Below are 18,774 nucleotides of genomic sequence, written 5' to 3' on the forward strand. Positions count from 1 at the left end.
ATGTATCTTTCTGTCTGCCCGTCTATCAATCTATCTATCTATCTATCTATCTATCTATCTATCTATCTATCTATCTATCTATCTATCTATCTATCTATCTATCTATCTATCTATCTATATATATATATATATATATATATATGTGTGTGTGTGTGTGTGTGTGTGTGTGTGTGTGTGTGTGTGTGTGTGTGTAGATAGATAGATAGTAGATAGGTTTTATGGCATAGGTTTTATTGCATTTAAAAAAAAAAAAAACTCTGCACCGAATATGTGTTTAAAAACCAAAGTATATTATGTGTGTTTAACCAATGCTGGATTCAGACACAGCAGAGATTATTATTTTGGTTTATAATGATTGACGATGCGCGTCGTGACTTTTATTTTGACACTCAGCCCTCTACAAAGATTATCCAGTCGAGCCCCTTTAGAACCGAGAGTCAGAGAGATAAACAAGCTACAGTTCAGACGACGGTTGCGTTTGAGGTCTACTCAAGCGTTACACATACAAAACTCAAAACTCGGATTTCACTGATTTAATTCGAGCGATGGTGAACTCAGCGATGAAAAGGTAAGGCAATTGTTTTCCTGGAGCATTTTTATTTGAGTTAAAATTTGTGGGATTAATAATAAACTATAAAAAAAGGAAACCAAATCTTTCAGACGATGTATGTAGGCGTATGGCCTTATGAGCGTGCAGTCGATTATAGTAATGGTTCCTTGTTTTCTTTTTCATTTTGATCATGAAATGAGCTATTGAGAGGGTTTTTAGTTTTTTTGTTCGGAGTGATTGTTTTAGATTTTATATTAAATTTTTTGTGAAGACAATAGGCTATCGGTTTTATCGTACATAGCTACCAAATACACAATTTAAAACAATTAACCATAGACACTGAACTATTAGGAGTGATGATTTTGTGCCAGCTGAGCTTCAGTAACGTCTTCAGAAAACAAAAAACCTCCGAGTGGTCTCAAGGAGCACATGGTCAATAAAACAGCTTTGCGAAGCAGCGAAGACAGTGCTCTTAGGTTCAGTTTACACAGTCAGAAGAATGATAAGAGTCCTGTAATGGCTCCTTTGTTCTAAAAGACTAATCTTGTATAATCTGTCGTGAGCAATATTATTGTTTCATGAAGATATCTAATGGACACTTTCATATTTAGTGGGCTGAGATATGATAAAAGGTACTTTTACAGAAGTGCACACAAAGGGTGAATATAGGATATTATTGAGACCCTATAAATGATACTAGTTAAATAATTCCTGAAAAAGCTTATTTCATCGGATTGGCATAAAATAAAAGGTTTGTCTTTTGCCAAAACAACTTATGTTGTTCCTCTTTTTACACGAATCATGAAGTTCCTTTAGTTTTTGACATTGCAGAATAATAAACTAACTTTGTTTCTTTGTTTTGAAAGCATATTTCATCTGTAAACTATTTAATTAACACATTTTTGGTTGACTATTTTGAAAAAAATTGTGTGTCTTACAACATGTAACTGGTAATTTATTTTCTTTTTTTCTTAAAAAAATAAAATAATACTGGCCCTACGGAGAGGCAAAAGCATTGTTGAAAGTAAAAATATTCTATAACTACTTTGTATTTGCATCAATTGCTGGACACCATGTACTTAATGTGTTCACCAATTAATTACAAAAACAACATGTTTTTACATGTGCACAATAATTGTTGCATTAACAACTGTTTAGTTTAAATGTTAAACGTAATGACCGGTTCATTTCATGAAAGCTACATTTATACTATTTCTAAAAGAATGATCAAAATGCTTTTTAAATTATGAGTAATGCACCACACACCACAAGACATGGCAGCTTCCTAAAAGTATTTTGTATCAACCCACACATCTGAAGGAAATGAAGTACACACTTTCAGAATGAAGTAAATAGGCCAGAGAACATTTTGTTCTCTGCTGTCTTGATATAGCAGCGACTACTGCCTGTGTTCAAGCTTACTCTTGGCAGAGCTCCCATTGTCTCCCCCTCCCACCACCGTGCAAATGAACTTAGCCAAACCTCTCGCACACCCTCGCTCTCTCGCTGCTCTGCTCACTCAAAGGAACTGCATGTGCCTCAGCTTTAGAGCAGTTGGAAGGAGTCCCAGTGCTTCAGAAGCACACAAGAGTCAAATAATCTGTCCTATAGAAAACAAACAGCCCATAGCATTTGTCTGACATGCTTGATTAAAACCAAAGGGTTGACAGTTGACGAAAAAGTAAATGTGATGCAAATTTACTGCATATCCACCCTCAAGTCTGTAAACAGAACGTCGTGTTCCTGAAACAACCAATATGAAAAAGAAAAGACGGTTTCACATATGGGCATACTGCATATCAACCACAAGTCTGCAAAGAGAACATTGTGTTCCTGAAACAACCAATATGTGACCCTGGACCACAAAACCATAAGTCGCTGAGGTATATTTTTAACAATTGACAAAAAAACATTATATCGGTCAACATTTATAGATTATTTTTTTTATGCCAAAAAGCATGAGGATATTAAGTAAAGATAATGTTCCATGAAGATATTTAGTAAATTTCCTACGGTAAATATATTAACTTAATTTTTAATTGGTAATATGCATTGCTAAGAACTTCATTTGGACGGCTTTAAAAGCGATTTTATCATTATTTGTATTTATTTTTTTATTTTTTGCACCCTCAGATTCCAGATTTTTAAATAGTTGTATCTCTGCCAAATATTGTCCGATCCAAACATACACCATACATCAATGGAATGCTTATTTATTCAGCTTTCTGATTATGAATACATCTAAAAATGTTTTAAATGGTTTTGTGGTCCAGGGTCAGATGTGAGAAAGCAAAGACTGTTTCACATATGGGGACATGGTATGGACACATTATTGTTGCTTTGCAAGGATGAGTAATTTTTTACTTTTAAAGGAAAGTTTAAGTGTTGTAAAATAGTCAGGGAATTCATAAGGTGACATTTACACCATGCATCAGTCTCTATAACAAGTCATACAGCTTCATCTCAATCAGTATAACATTTGACACGAACATTCCTCTCCACTAAGCTTCTCATGCCATCTTTATCCCATGAGGTTCAGAGGAGTTCTTTTGAACAGGCTGGGATGGGTTGTACTGCACTTCTAGTTCCACCTACGCTGATATTGGGTGTTGACATTTTAGCAGAATGCATAATAACACTCACAGTAAATCCCTAACCATACAAACAGCACAAGGGTTGGGCGGGACTGTTGTGACGTAGCTGAAGGACACAGTGTTCCTGCATTGATTTACAGCAGCTTTGGCACGAGACTGCGTGCATTGCTTTCAAAGTCATTAAGATGTCATGTTTACATTGTTACACTATCAGTGAAAACTTTGGAATCAGTTTTGTAAACAAAACAAACATACTTTTTTTTTATCATTTATTATTATTCAGCATGTATGCACTAAATTGGTCAAAAATGACAGCAAAAACATCTGCAGTGTTACAAAAGATTTCTATTTCAAATACATTTTGAAATTGGATTCTGGGTTTTGCTTCCGCTTGTCTCAGACATTTAGTTTTTTTGTTCTGACCTAAAACATGCATTGACTGATCGTACAAGGATCATCATCTGAATCCTGTTTTGTGTTTAAAATAAAGACCTGTAAAATATTAACAGCTTGTAAAGTGTGTTATAGATGTCTAAAACCATGTTAGCTTTGGCAGATTTCCATTTGATTGTTCTCTTTTAGGACTTTACCCTTCATTTGAATGTTCACTAATTAGTTTTATGTTTGAAGTTAGCGTAATATTTCTGAGAAATGGCGTTATTATGACTGACCAAATTACTGGATCTGTTCTTTAATGCTCCATTTTCACGAACCAGCATCATTATCTTCATATTGTTAGTTTTATGGCCTGTTGTTAAACTAGTCACGTGCTTACAAATAGAGGTTTTGATCCAGGCCGGCGATACGTGACTGTTTATGTTTATTCTGGCTGTGTCCTTATACATACTTAATCCTGTGTGATTTTTGTTTTTTAGTACACTACATGTCATGCAAGCTTGATTTGGGATGGGAATGTTTTTCTTTGACAAAGTGTACAGAACCTAACTTGACTGACCACAGACTACGTGCCAAGTGAAAACGTGTGGCTGGAGCCCAACTTGTGCAGACACGCTGTGCAGCATATCTGTCCTGTTTACTGCTCCATGAAATACAATAACACTATTAATCTCGATAGGAGAGCTAAATATGTTCTGACAGGAGAAATGTTAATCCAGCACTGTATATCTAAAGGAAATGTTGGACTATGCCAAAAAAGAAAAAAAAAACTATATGCTGAGAGTTTTTTTGGCCACTGTTTGATGGGTCATTTTGGAATGTCAGTGTCGGCAGAGTTCAGTCCTGTTCAAAGCACAAAGGAGGTCAGAGACTGAGAGCTGGGAGGGACTCTGTGGATAGGAAGCATGGGGGAGGGCCATGGGACAGGCTTGTCTACATATTTAAGGCCAGTGGAGGAGGGGAGCGTCAGTGAAAAGCACAGAGTGAGGGAAAAGTTTATCTGAGGCCCAGTCCCACTCTCTGGCAAGACTAGGATACACAGAGCACCAGAACACACCAATTACAGCTGGGACAGTTTTATTGAGGAGAAACAGAGAGCAAGATGTAAGAGATGGAGAGACCAGAATGTTTTTTTTTCTGTTGTTGGTGTCTTTGTATGAAGAAAAACAGTGTAAACTACAAATTTAAAAAAGGACATTGCAAAAACTTTTTTTTTATTTTTTTTATCGATATTCTGAAAATGGTCATTTTAAATAAGTTTGATCTTCTTGCTTAGGCCCAGCTTGGAGCAGCGGAAGGTGCGTTCACGGGACGCAGCGCGCAGTAGGAGGAGCCAGGAGACTGAGGTGTTTTACGAACTGGCCCACTCACTTCCCCTTCCACGACGTATTGCCTCCCACCTGGACAAAGCTGCCATCATGAGGGTGACACTCAGCTATCTGCGCATGAACCGTTTGATCCAATCAGGTGGGTTCTGCTAAAATCAAGCCGTAGGTTGAGGGATGTTTGCAGTATTTTGGAGCAAATCCATCTTTTGCAATATTGCACAAGAGAAGAGAAAATTCCGGCCAGACTGCACTAAACTTGGGTTAACATTCAACTAGAATAAACCTGGTTTGTGCTGACCACAGTATGTTTGTGCAGGCAATTACTGGCTCCCAGATGCATGAAACCACTGAAATTCAAAAGATATTTATGCACAAACACGCACTACCATTATTGATCAGTGTAATGCATGCTTGCTGAATTAATTTAAGTTTTGAACTGTTTTAGGGAAAAAATCTTACTGACCCCAAACTTTTGAATGGTAGTGTGGAGTATGTTCAAAAACGTATTTGGATATTATTTACTAATGTTAATATTTAATTTGTCACATCCAGCAGGGCCAACCAAAACACAGACTGAAGAAACTGAGAATCCCACTGATGCCTTTTATCAGCAGGCACTGGCAGGGTTTATTCTGGTTATGACTGAGGAGGGGGACTTGGTCTTCCTCTCAGAGAGTGTCAGCAAATACATCGGCATGACACAGGTAAGTTTTGCCCCATATTGAAGTATTACCTGAAACCAGCACCGTGTGAATTTCACAAAGTTGAGGATTTTTATACGAGTTGGCTGCAGTTTAACAGCATGTGGCCCGGGAATAGTGTCACTTTGGATTCCTCCGCTGTGGTGTGAGGCACGGGGTTCATATTACATGTGTGACTAAGACCCTTAAAATAGATCTGTTTCTGAAGGGAAACATTCAGTCTAATGTGGTGTTGTGCTATAATCTGAAAAGAGAGCGTTACAATGTCATGAGTATTTGAGTAATGTAATAATAAATAAATATAAAAATCCAACATATAAGAAACTGGGGATCTATCTATCTATCTATCTATCTTATTGATCTATGTAATAATTTAGGCAACTAAAAACACAATTGTTACAGTAATAGCATAAAAAGGATGATAGTGGGCGATTTGATGGAAAAGGCATGAAATCTCATACACATGACCCATTCACTCTTTGAATTGCATGTACAGAGTTCATAAATGCTGAAGAATGTTCTAGTGATTTCATTCATATGAGACAGTCCAATGCATGTTCAAAACAGTGTTTTAAAGGATATACTACATTTAAAAAAAAATAATGCAGAAAAGTTGGTAACATGTAAGACGTAATTTTGTATAAATGAATGTACTAAATAAATATTTTTTGTTTAATACTATCTTTAGTGTCATGATATTGTTTTGAAGTTGTCTTTTTTTTTTTTTTCTGATGTGGTGTTGTACAGCTGGAGCTGCTTGGACAGAGCGTGTATGAATTTGTTCATCCCTGTGACCAAGAAGAATTGCGAGACATTCTCACCACAAGACCTGGTAATAAAAGATTTATTTTCACTCAATTGTAGCTGCCTACCTACTGTATTGAGGTACTTGAAGTCTCATATTCTGTGTGGACTGACAAGGAGAATCTCTCTCTTTTTTTTTTTTTTCCTCATCCTCAGGTGTTTCAAAGAAAAAGACAGAGAAGTTGACCGAACATAATTTTTTCCTTCGGATTAAGAGCACACTCACCCACACAGGAAGAACAGTTAATATCAAGTCCGCAAACTGGAAGGTACACATGCTATTAATATTATATAAAAATAGCTTATTATTTTATGTATAGACTATTAAATGTGTTTTAGACAGGAAACTATAGAAAGAAAGTGGGCATAAACAATCCAAGCTGCATTTAAACTCACAGAAGTTTCATTGTCAGCGTGCACTGCTTTTTAGTTGTTGTTGTTGTTGTTTTTAGAAAAATGTAATTACGTGACCAGGTTTAATCAGTACTGGTGTTGAACTTCCTTTAGCTATTTTCACACGCAACACCTGTTAGCTCATCTTAAGTGGGTGTAGATTGCTCTATGGGGTATGCAGGACTGTATCAGCATTACCGCTTCACATCAGTCCAGCTCTTTGTGTAGCTATGGGGTCAAGTCCCATGAGTGCATAAAACAGGACACAAATATACTGAAGGCAGCGATCCAACCACAAAACCGTGCCAAGACAGGAGGCACTTTTTTAGCTTGACCGCTTGTTTTGCACGTCATGTTCCACAGTGTTGTGTTTTCATCTTGGTCATCTGTGTTTTGTTGAGAAATGTACAAACAGTCAGTATGAAACTTTGATTAGGTTAGAAACCGTCTCCGAATATATGTTCACTACTGTTTGTGAGATTTTTCTAAAAATATTTATTATATTTATATTATAAGTTGGTCATTTTATGATTAAAATTCCATTAAATATAATTTTTTTTTTCTATTTGTTCTCCCAGGTCCTTCATTGCACAGGACACATGCAGACGTTCAGTGGCGATGATGAGAACTCGCCCCCTGCTGGCAGCTTCCTGACTTTGCTGTGCGAACCCATTCCTCACCCCTCCAGCGTTGAATTCCCACTAGACAGCAGCACTTTCCTCACACGCCATAACATGGACCTGACTTTCACACAATGTGACGGACGGTAAGATGCATTTAAATGCAATAATATATTCTCATGCATAATCTCTCGGAAGTACACAGCACATATGTTTTGTAAAAGTTAGTGTCTGATAGCAGCTGAGTTTCTCTGTGTAGCAATGCACTGCCCACACATTTAAAAATGAATCGAACATTACTCCCTCTATCTGCAAACCTAAATGAGCATGTTAAAATGTTTTTGTGACAACTGAAGATTTTATTCATGTTGTGTGAAAGCATGTGACTCAGGTTTCCAGTGTTTTTCCCTCAGCTTCCACTTAGGGCACAATATATTTATAGTATCTCAGTTTTGGGATTAAATACAAAAATCACATTTTATACTGGAGATTTCCATAAACAGCTTTTTTAAAGGATGCAAATTCATATGAAATAAATATAGTGGTTCCTTCACTGCTGTTGAACCTTCAGCTTTCAGGACAAGAGTCATCTGACATGATGCAAATTAAAATGGTTTAATGCATGGCTAGCCATGCATTAGCCAGCTTATACCATGGTCATTTGTTAGCATTGACAAATTGCAGATTAGTTGTTCATGTGACATCGCTGTGTCAATCAATCGACCGAAGTGATGCAAGAGTAGCAATATATAAAACTGGTTCAGATAAAATATTCAAAGGAAACTGGTATTGTATTTAAATATGTAATCAAATTATGAGACTTGATATACTGATTGACTGCCTTGTGTTTATAGAGTCACTGAGCTTGTTGGATACCAACCCGATGATCTGATTGGCCGGTCTGCCTATGAGTTTTATCACGCCCTTGATTTTGATCATGTGACCAGGAGTTTACACATCTGTAAGTTCAAGTTTGTTTTCATTAATTTCTGTGACATAATCAAACCTAGTTTTTTCACAATACAGTTAGTCTTAACTGTAACCCCACCCGATTATCAACTTCGTTTTCTACAATTCTGTGACAATGTCAAATATAATGTTGTGTTCTTAAGTTTTCTTTATAGAATAAAGAAAAGACCAACTGCTAAACTCTTCCTCATCTTTTCCTTGCTTGCAGTGTTCTCCAAGGGCCAGGTGTGCACCAGCCATTACCGCTTCCTGGCTAAGAATGGAGGATTTGTCTGGACTGAGACTCAAGCCACTGTCCTCTACAACAGCAAGACCTCTCAACCCGAGGCTGTGGTCTGCCTCAACTTTATCCTCAGGTACCTCATTCAGACATGGTCTATCTGTTTCTAGTATTTTAGGATAATTCCATATACTATTATAGTTTATAATAATATTTTGAATGGCATTTTGTTTTAGTAGTTTTGGAACTTTTTGTAACTATACTACACAAAAAATGGTTTCAATTTCAGTAAACAAAAATAACCCTGGTGTGGATGATGTTTCTCTGGCAGTGGTGTGGAAGAGGCAGATGTTGTGTTCTCACTGGAGCAGACCTGTGAGAAGCCAAAGCCCAGAGCTGAGAAGCTGAGCGTGCTGGAGGAAGAGGAGGAGAAGGACTCAGACATGGAGGTGGAGAGCGACACTGCAGCGCTCTTCCTCCAGATGAAGGACAACCCAGAAGAGTTACTGCAGCTGGCACCTCACTCTGGAGACACGATCATTTCTCTAAAAGGTGCTCACGATCATGCTTTTCTACAGAATGAGAATGTTTGTTAAAGCTGCGGTAGGGAACTTTTGACGCTCTAGCGGTTAATAAACAGAACTGCTTGCGTCTTGCGGAAGTACATTGTAGCCGGAACTACTTCTCTCTGTTTATGTCTATGAAGAATCACAAAGGTACTGGGTTACTATCCCCGAAGCAATCTAAAATAGTCCGAATATAAACACTTATTATAGGTGCACCCTAGTGATTCAGGACAAGCAAAAAAACACGGTTTGGAAAATGGATTCATGGTGTACTTTTTTACAAAAGTTCCCTACAGCACCTTTAATGGTCCTCTAAAATTGATTTGGTTGTGTATTCTTGCACAAAGTATGTCATCCTAATAGTCCTTTATATTATTCACAGAGTGTGTGGAGTTGTCCTTCTGCTCTCCACCTAGTCCCAACACTCTCCCAGAAAGCCCTCAGGACCTCTGTACCCCTGAACTCCGCCAGCTCCTTTCGCCAATATTCGACAGGCCCACTAATTCTCCACCCGCTGCGGTGTGTATGAGAGTTTTTGTTTGTTTGTCTGGGGATTTTTGATGGTTTGAATGGTTTATCTGACGTTTAAGGGTCTGTTTCAGAGCCCCGCTGAAGAGATGCCCATGGAGATGGAAGGGGTGGAGAAGTTCTTCGCCCTCAAACCCGAGGAAAGCATAACTCTGAAAGAACAGTCAGAGGTAGTTCTCAAACTGGTTTTTAGATCTCTTTCAAACATGTCTAAAACAATCCAGAAGATAAGTCATAGGTGTTTAACACTTTCATTCTCTGACAGGCTATAGATGAGCTTGATTTGGACATGTTAGCTCCATATATCTCCATGGACGATGACTTCCAGTTGACCTTCCTGCCCTCGAGTGATATGGCTGCACCTTTAGATATGCTGACCAACACTTCAAGGAAACGGTAAGAGTCATGATGATTTCAGCATATTTAGTTTCTTCAAAATGGCTTGAATGTTTAAAATACGGTAACATGCACTATCGTTCCGAAGTTTGGGACTGGTAAGATATTTGTAATGTTTTACAGGAAGTCTCTTATGTCTCTTTATTTAATGAAAAATACAGTAATATTGTAAAGATTTATTACACTCTAAAATACCTGTTTTCTATTTGAATCTATTTTGAAATGTAATTTATTCCCGCGATGACAAAGCTACATTTTTAAGTAATTACTCCAGTCTTCAGTGTCACATGATCCTTCAGAAATCTTTCTAATATGCTGATTTGCTGCTTAAGTAACTTTTTATCATATAAACCATGATACATTTTCAAAAAATTTTAATAAATAGCCAGTTCAGATGAACACAATTTTTTTAAAATCTAAATCTTATCTTATGTCTTAAGTGTCAGTCTTGCATAATAAATATACATAATCTGAAAGCTGAATAAATAAGCATTCCATTGATGTATGGTGTAGACAGTCAGACAATATTTGTCCGAGATACAACTATTTGAATATCTGGAATCTGAGGGTGCAAAAAGAAAAATCGAAATATTGAGAAAATCGCTTTTAAAGCCGTCCAAATGAAGTTCTTAGCGATGCATATTACTAATCAAAAATTGAGTTAATACATTTACAGTAGGAAATTTACAAAGTATCTTCATTGAACATGATCTTTTACTTAATATCCTAATGATTTTTGGCATAAAAGAAAAATGTATCATATTTAATGTCTTTTCTCCACAACAGATGTTTGGAAGATGAGGAGGAAGATGACATTCCCATTCTGGCTGCCAAATGGGAGAAGAAACCTAAGAGCGGCTCCATAGAGGAACAGCTTCTGCTCAGCCACACATTACTGGTAAGGACAAACTCTAGTTTATTTTTGGACCCCCACTTTTTAAACTTTATTCACACACAAAACTCTGTATATAGGATATGTGATATATTTGTAATCTTTTCAGAAAACCTTGTCTGATGATGGTTCGGAAGAATTTGAAGCGCCACCTCAAAAGCGAAGTCAGCTCTTGACCGACAGGGACCCGTTGCTGGGAGGAGCGCAGGCGTTGTGTGATACAGCAGGTACACTACCTATTTTTAACAATCCTGTCCTGTTGAATAAAAGTTAATGAGTGAGCTTTTATAAATGAACTTTAATTTTATCATTAACAGCTCTCATGAGGGACAGCTTCCTGTCACGCCCGCCTGACTTAATGAGGCCTGTTGCTGCAGCATTGCCCTCCCTTACTTGAATACAATGTGGACGAGTCATCAGCAATTACATGACAATTATCAAAGCATCCTGACCGCCATTAAAGAGGGCTACGAAAACCCTTTCTCAAGCTCCACATGTATCAACATAACATGTATTTCAGAGAGTGTCCTTTTACGCACAATACAATTGGCTTAAACACTCTGTCCATTATATAAATCTCTTTTTTTAATTTGTTTTTGCCCAAATATTAAAATCAAGAGTAGTCAATATGGACTTTAGCTAGTAGAATTAGTATAATATAGTGATTTTGGTAATGAGTTCTCAGCAGATTTGTCATTCAGTAGATTACGACATTTCAAAAAAATAAAATAAAAAATGATAATGGTGCTATGATGTCCCCTTGTTTTTTTGCCGTTCAGTCCGAGGTTGTCCAAAGCACAAATGTGGCCAAAGCGTGTTTGAAATCGGAAGAGAAACTGGTCAGGATATGTTAGAAATGGTGTTAACATGTTCTACCACTTGTAGCCTTAATCTAAACCTGTAATCTCAACTTCAAACATAAATTCATTTAACTAAGTTTATCTGAAAGAAGCTTGATGTGAGGATTTCTTACAGCGGTTCTGTCTAGAATCGGGGGTTAGAGCGGAAAAGGGCTGACTTTGAGTGGATGCGATCATGCTTTTGATTTCATAGCTTATTCACTGAGGCCATAGCTGACAAACGCAACAAATAATCTATTGGTGATCGTCTTTTTATAAAGCATTTTATATACTTTTGCAATTACTTGTAAGTCAATCTATACTTGTGTCTTTGGTGTTGAATCACAAATATTACTGTTTTCTGTCCTTGTCACTTCCAATGTTGAATGATCTGTAATGGTTTTCAAAGAGGCTATGGTGTTGACGCTGCAGTCGTATTGACTGAAAACCTTGTCCGATGTCTTTTTGAATCCTAAAATGTGATGCTAACATGACAAATGTGCTAATCAGTTGGATGAAAGCGTTTGCAGTAAGCGATCGCTTTTAGTTTTGTTGTTCGTCTATGTTTCTAGACCACCTTTTATGCAGCAGAGGCAGTTTTGTAATTGTGGCATACAGGATAAAGTGTGGTGCTTTTGCTTTTTTTGCTTTTTTTCAGTTGACTGTGAATCAGATGTATTCCCTTGATTTCTGTAGCTAGTACAGACACGACTCAAGGGGCCTTATTCAAATAGTGTCCAATAAGACACATGCCTTTCTCATACGGATAACACGTTCTTCAGATATCTTTGACTTTTTGTGTATATTACTGTGTATTTTTGCATCTTTTATTTCCAACGTACTTATACCTTGTATTGACTGGTAAAGAAATAAACCATTGTAAATGCAATTCATAAGTGTTGTGTGCTTTTCCTTAAACATACAGACTTAAAAACACCCAAAATCACATTTCCTCATAAAAAAAAAAAAAAGTATTTTGATTTAAAAGCTTTTTCGTACAAAATATTATTTGAATAATGTCTGTCTAAATAGATTATTGTTTGTATGTAACTGCTCCAAACTAAAACATGAAACTCTGCACCTGGGGGAATGTAGGATCTCTCTTTTTCTCTCTCTCCCTTTTTTCATTTAAAAGTAGGCTATCTTTAAGTCCTTTTTAAACAAAAGCTAACGCACTAGACACATACCTGTCGAAAACATTACAATTTTTTTTTACATTCATTAAAAAGCATAGTGCAATGTTTTGCATCAGTCACCACAGACAACTGTCTAATATGAACTTTTATGAACTAAATTAATGGACATCAATAATCATCAAATGCTTTCCATTCAGTACTTTTCCTCTGCAAAACTGGTATAAACCACGTGGTCAATACGTTTAAGATAGCGGTGTTATTTTACTTCTGTAGTAAAGAGTATATTACATTCCAACAGTCTCTAATGAAGATTAATAAACACAAAAACACTCGGTGTTTTCCTCGCACGTGCGTGCAGTACAGTGTTTGACCTCAAGATGGAGACAAGGCCTGCTATCAGTCGCGACTCGCAAAAAGGTAAAACAAAAAAAAACTTATCAGCGTACAAAAGTTGTGAAGTGGGCGAGAATACGTTTTTACCTCAGGTTGCTCCATATTGTAATAACTGAACTAGCTAGTAGTTAGTTTATTTAACTAATTTGAAGATTTGCCATCTGTTAGTGTAGAATCAGGAAACCAGTTTAGCATTTACATGATCTCAAGTTTAGTCACAGAGGCTCTATGTAGGTCAAATGTAAATGCGTAAGCATGCTGTTACTTTCTGTTTCTATATAATAAAATCCCCATGATATCCTATGGGTCATGACTTTTAATCCACTATTGATCTGTCTGCTCAAACCAGAGAAAACACAACTGTTAACAAGCTTGACATTGCATTATTACCCACGCCATTACACTTAAACCACTCAAAATAATAGTTTTACCAAGTTTCAGTATTAACCAGATCTTAATATATGTGTGTGTGTGTGAAACACCACTCACAAACCCTAGAAAGATTTCAAAACATTTTTAATAGCAAACATCCAGTTCATAAAGTTTTAAAAGTGTATTATTATTACTTTTACACACACTAATTCTGCAGAATTATGTACAGGATGTAAATGTTACATATCATAAAATGCCAAACAACAATAAAAACAAATACAAAACATTCAATGTCCGTTCAGCGAGCACACTTCAAGTCTGTTCCCCTGTTCTATATGTTAATGCAATATTTAACAATAGGAAGGAATTCAAATAAAATCATATACTACATCCATCAGTCAACAGGCACAATCTCAATCTGCTCCTTACATTCAATCCATCTAAATTCTCTGAGAAACTTCATTATCTTGAGTCATAACCCTGAAAAATGTAACTCCACAGCACCTCAATCTTACAGAAATGGCTGTATCATTAAATAAACATCATTCATCATTCACAAAGGTCCCCTTTAAAGACCTTGTTTCCCCTCACGGAGGGTAACCACATCACCAGCTGGTCATTGAAAACATTTAACATAATCAATATTGCAGCACGTTACCTAGGAAAACCAAACATATCTGACCAATAAGGTCATTGCGAAACATCTACACCAGTTTTACACTGATATTTTAAGCCAAGGAAAGGATGAATCCAGAAGCAAAGGCAGAAGGAAAAGTCACAAGGACTCCTGTGCAAGGACACGAATAACCAAAAGGCTAAGGGTGAGTTAAAGTCCAGTAATTAGTTGTTTTTATCAACAGAAAGTACGCTTTGCAAAGCCTGTTCGTCCCGGTCGTTCTCAGTGTCTCTGGATCGTGATTGGACCTCTTCGTAAGGAGGCGGTGGAGTATCTGTGCTTTGATTGGCTGTGTCAATGCAGCGATTGGAATCGGGGTGAATGAGTGAAGTCAGCGGACGGTGTTCGGATGCGTCCTGGGTCAGCAGGAGCTGAGCGGGTCCACAGAACGACGGGAGTCGCTGGCCCCAACTGTCGTAGATTGCCTCCTCGTATGTGGGAAGAGAAACGGGTAAGCCATCCACAACAAGGTCCAACTGATCTGAAGAATGCCTGATGAAAAAGACACAAGGGTTAATGATGTTGATATGCATTATGGTTCAAACACTTGGGGCTGGTTTTGTAAGAAGTAGGTTTTTGAAAGAATTCACTTGTGGTCATCGAGGCTGCATTTCTTTAATAAATAATAATGAAAACATTATTGCAATTGATTTTTCTATTTAAATATATTTCCAAATTTAGTAGCCAATACTCCAGACTTCTTTGGAAGATTATTTCTGCCACAAATCTTTTACTTTTTGCAATTCTGAGTTTAGATCTCATTAATTCAGAGAGAAAAAAGGCAGTATTGGCAGATATAAAAATATAATATATAAAATATATATATATATATATATTAATTGTGAGATATGCCTTTATAACTGAAAAAAAAAAAAAAAGGTAATTTGTTATAAATTACCCATTAATATTTTTCTTGCAATTATAAGTTTATATCTCACAATTATAATGTGCATTTCTTTTCTTTTTTTTGGATGATAACAATAAATAGTGGAACAACATACCATTGCGTTCGACAGGATAATAGACGGGATTTGATCACCAAACAGGCCGTTGTGGTGAGAAGGAAGATGGACACTCCAATAGCAGTCGTGGCCACACTTTGGACAGAGTTTACTTTTTTTTCTGATTGTTCGGGTTTACCCTCTGTTAAAGACAAAAAAAGAACAAAACTCTCACACACAAACCATTTTAAGACATCCGCCAAAGAGCTTGAAAACAAACGGACGTACAAATCAAGGTAAGTTTCTGGAAGTGGTTGGGTGAGGATAACATCCTTTGATTTGGATTCTATGATGCAAATGTTTCCGAAGGTTTTATGTGCATCACAGAAAGAAAGAAAAAACCTTCACACTGGTTAGTTTGGTGTCTTTGCTGACTTCCTGCTCAAGCTGTTGGTTTCCTCTCGTGACACATTTCAGCTCAGACAAGGAAGCAAGGGTGCTCAATGGAGAATCATGGTTTTTCCCCTCCTTAGTTTAGCAGTTTACTTCACTACCGGGCGTCTGGGGCTTATTTAGGTCATTTATTAATGGTTCTTCTTTTGCTATGCCTTCCTTCAGCATATTTTCTTCATTCAGAATACAGAACTAATGGACAACTGATGCAAGATGAAAGTCTGCATACGTCTCTTGCTTCAAATGATGGTAAATGGCTAAATTGCAGTGGATGGGTCAAGTGCATTAACATTTCTTCGTTTTTCTTACCTGGATGGTGCACGCAGACGGGCGCTTTGCGATGCCATTTTCCATTCTCACACTGTGACCTATGGTGGCCTTTGGGGAGAATGTAGCCAGGCTCGCAGAAAAAGTGAATGATGGTCTTGTGAGGGAAACCGCGACAGGGAGAGTGCTCACAGCGGAAGCCTCCATGTTCTTCTACAATCGGGTGGGAGCAATTCTTGCCTTGAATTAAGAAAGATAAATGACCCTGATAAGGTAAAAGTTTTCCCCTACATGTACTCATTGTATTTTTTTCCTTCACTATGATGAAGAAAGTTGTATCACATTGACATTCTGACCACCAAAAAATAACTAAATGAATTTAAATTCAGAAATTAAAAACATGCTCACCGTAAAAAGTGTTATTTTTGAACGAGACTGATTGGCGTACAAAGTTTCATAACTGATTATTGCAAAACGGATCGTTTGACAATCTTTACTATCAGCTTTCAGAGGAAGCTAGTGGCTGGTTATCTGGAAGAGGAAGATGTGGGCTGCTGAAAGGAAATCTTCGTACCTGTGGTAATGTCTGGCAGAGCAGCCAGCAAGAGAACCCCGCAGCTCAGCGCAGTACGCACACATGGCCAGAGAGACAATCGCTGTGCAGACATCAAAACACTTGGTCCTGCTGACACAACACACAAACACAAAGACAGAGCTCAGGAACCTGTAGCTATTCACATATCAGCAGTTTCCATTACTGAACAGATGCACAGGTCTGAGTCTTGCATCTAATGCATTCCAAGCATCATTCAGAGATGCATTTTTAAGTGCATTACATGTGTGACTAACAGGGTGTTTACACCATTGACCACATGTTGGTGTGGTTGCACAAAAAAAGAAGGGATGCATTTACAGCTGTCTTTGCTACAGCTGGCACACACACCACACCCAGCCTGTGACCGTAGAATAACACAACCCAGAGTGTAATTTCCCATACCAAAGGTGGTGTTAAATGTCAGGGTGTCAGTCGATAGTGGTCTAAAAATGACTGGCAGTTTTGCCTCAAAGTTGAGCAAGTTGAACACAAAATATCTCCAGGAGCACAAACGCTGCACACTTGCTTTGATTTCTGCAGTGGTATAGTCATCTTTGTAACGTGCAGGGTTGTCCCTTCTTGGCAGCCTGACATTTTTACACGTAAGCTTGGCACAAAACAGACCACAACGTGGGTGGCAACCTTCTTTACTAAATACATCATTAAACTGAGGAACACTGATGTGAGACTTATTTTGCACAAGAATTATGTGAACTGCATACTGCAAGTTATAATGTACATTACGTAATATTCTGTTCATAAGGAGAATATAGTGTATGTGTATTATGATCTATTGTCATGACCTATGTACCACAAACTAGACCAATTATCAGTTTGATCGATTCTCAGATCATCAGTATTGGAGCGATCAATAAATGCAAAGCAACTAAATAAATAAAATTCAAAAAAAAAAAAAAAAAAAAAAAAAAAAAAAAGCTAAATTTGGATTTGCTGAAAAAAATAAATGGCATGAATGTTATTGTTTAGAATGTAGTTCGTACAATCTCAATATAATTTATTATGAATTTATTTATTTAGCTTATTCTGTTGTTGAAAAATTAAAAAGCCTCTGTATATGGCTTATTGGTTATGGAACACATAAAAAAAAAATCATTATCAGTCGCAAAAATATAATCTCTACACGATTTTCACCACACAAAATGACAAAATTATTTTTGCTATCTGCAAACAGTCACAAATTGCTGAAAAACTATTTTCACTTAGAGGTTGCTAGTAAACTTGACACAAATAACACATTTAATTAAACATTAAATATTGAAGTAGAAAAACTGAAATGGTATTTTATTTTAAAACACTGCAATAATCTTTTTTCACATTTTGGAAAAGTGTACACAATAGTGACAGTAAAGCAAAGAATGGAGTTGAAATGTGAAATTGCTGTGCTATATTAAAAGGCATTTTTCTGGCATTTAAACAGCTAGTTATGGTTATGATGGATATGAAACATCACTGACACATCCGATAAAAGAGAACTGATCTTTGAGTCTTCTGCTCTCAATAATTCAATAACACTATTCATACGCTTACTGTAGGTTTGAGAAACGGAAGACAGGTGCACAAAAGCTCTATTGTTGCATCCTATTGTATTTCAAAGTCTGATCCAAAACGAAACTCACCTGGCAATGCAGCTCGCGGTGATGTGAGGTTATAAAATCGATCAAGTCCAGTGCGTTCTTTAGTGTGTTTTCAGTCACGAGGGAGCCGTCAAAGATTTCAGACGACTTTGCACACAAGCTGTTACCCCCGGGTAAATAGGACCTGATTCAACAAGTGCGTCTATTCCAGAGCAGCTATCACATGACTCGCCACACAGCTGAGTTATAATGTGCAGCTCGAGCTCTGATTGGTCGCCGGCCTGCGTGTTCTCGATAGCCCCGCCCACAGTGATGAGAACGGACCGCCCACATTGGTTATCATATGTTCTGGAAACTGAAAGCAATTCGTGGAAGAGCAGTACTGTGGTATTATTATTTATACAAATATTTTTTTTACGACCGCACCTAAAGCGCACTCGCTTCCCCATTTGCCTTAAAATCTGAGGAAGAGGCAAAAAACAGAAACTAAACAGAAGTGATAAAACCCAAGGTGGATGCATCGCCTGTGAGCGAAAATATGCAGTGATGG

At 37.3% G+C, this 18,774-nt stretch overlaps 2 protein-coding genes across 5 annotated transcripts; one reads left to right on the forward strand and one right to left on the reverse strand.

Annotated features, from left to right (window-relative positions):
- The first annotated feature begins 389 nt into the window (after positions 1–389).
- On the forward strand, positions 390–12,685 carry LOC128029182 (hypoxia-inducible factor 1-alpha). Of its 4 annotated transcripts, none has more exons than XM_052616788.1 (15): positions 390–568; positions 4,817–5,007; positions 5,421–5,572; positions 6,317–6,401; positions 6,530–6,642; positions 7,345–7,532; positions 8,241–8,347; positions 8,564–8,711; positions 8,907–9,127; positions 9,524–9,660; positions 9,744–9,839; positions 9,935–10,065; positions 10,852–10,963; positions 11,067–11,184; positions 11,275–12,685. In XM_052616788.1, the coding sequence occupies exons 1-15, from the start codon at positions 546–548 to the stop codon at positions 11,352–11,354; spliced, it is 1,902 nt and encodes a 633-aa protein (XP_052472748.1). In that variant the 5' UTR covers positions 390–545; the 3' UTR covers positions 11,355–12,685. The 4 variants fall into 4 exon arrangements, with proteins under 4 accessions (XP_052472748.1, XP_052472749.1, XP_052472750.1 ...); XM_052616789.1 differs by having other exon boundaries at positions 401–568; positions 5,424–5,572; XM_052616790.1 differs by lacking the exon at positions 390–568 and adding an exon at positions 4,486–4,644.
- A 1,139-nt stretch (positions 12,686–13,824) lies between these two features.
- On the reverse strand, positions 13,825–18,453 carry LOC128028545 (sushi domain-containing protein 6). The gene is made up of 5 exons (XM_052615785.1): positions 18,267–18,453; positions 16,609–16,716; positions 16,077–16,274; positions 15,375–15,516; positions 13,825–14,865 (listed from the first exon to the last, which is right to left on the reverse strand). The coding sequence occupies exons 2-5, from the start codon at positions 16,700–16,702 to the stop codon at positions 14,538–14,540; spliced, it is 762 nt and encodes a 253-aa protein (XP_052471745.1). The 5' UTR covers positions 16,703–16,716; positions 18,267–18,453; the 3' UTR covers positions 13,825–14,537.
- Positions 18,454–18,774: the final 321 nt, after the last annotated feature.

The sequence above is a fragment of the Carassius gibelio genome, chromosome A15, assembly GCF_023724105.1.
Source record: "Carassius gibelio isolate Cgi1373 ecotype wild population from Czech Republic chromosome A15, carGib1.2-hapl.c, whole genome shotgun sequence".
NCBI lineage: Eukaryota > Metazoa > Chordata > Actinopteri > Cypriniformes > Cyprinidae > Carassius > Carassius gibelio.

Excerpts from the sequence above, each read along its gene's own strand:
- LOC128029182 (XM_052616788.1), top strand. The coding sequence starts at position 546 with ATGGTGAACTCAGCGATGAAAAG. Across the intron at positions 5,008-5,420 it reads GAACCGTTTGATCCAATCAG|CAGGGCCAACCAAAACACAG; the intron begins GTGGGTTCTGCT and ends TGTCACATCCAG. Across the intron at positions 9,128-9,523 it reads CACGATCATTTCTCTAAAAG|AGTGTGTGGAGTTGTCCTTC; the intron begins GTGCTCACGATC and ends TATTATTCACAG.
- LOC128028545 (XM_052615785.1), bottom strand. The coding sequence starts at position 16,702 with ATGTCTGCACAGCGATTGTCTCTCTGGCCATGTGTGCGTACTGCGCTG. Across the intron at positions 15,517-16,076 it reads CGTCTGCGTGCACCATCCAG|AGGGTAAACCCGAACAATCA; the intron begins GTAAGAAAAACG and ends TGTCTTTAACAG. Across the intron at positions 14,866-15,374 it reads TTATCCTGTCGAACGCAATG|GCATTCTTCAGATCAGTTGG; the intron begins GTATGTTGTTCC and ends CTTTTTCATCAG.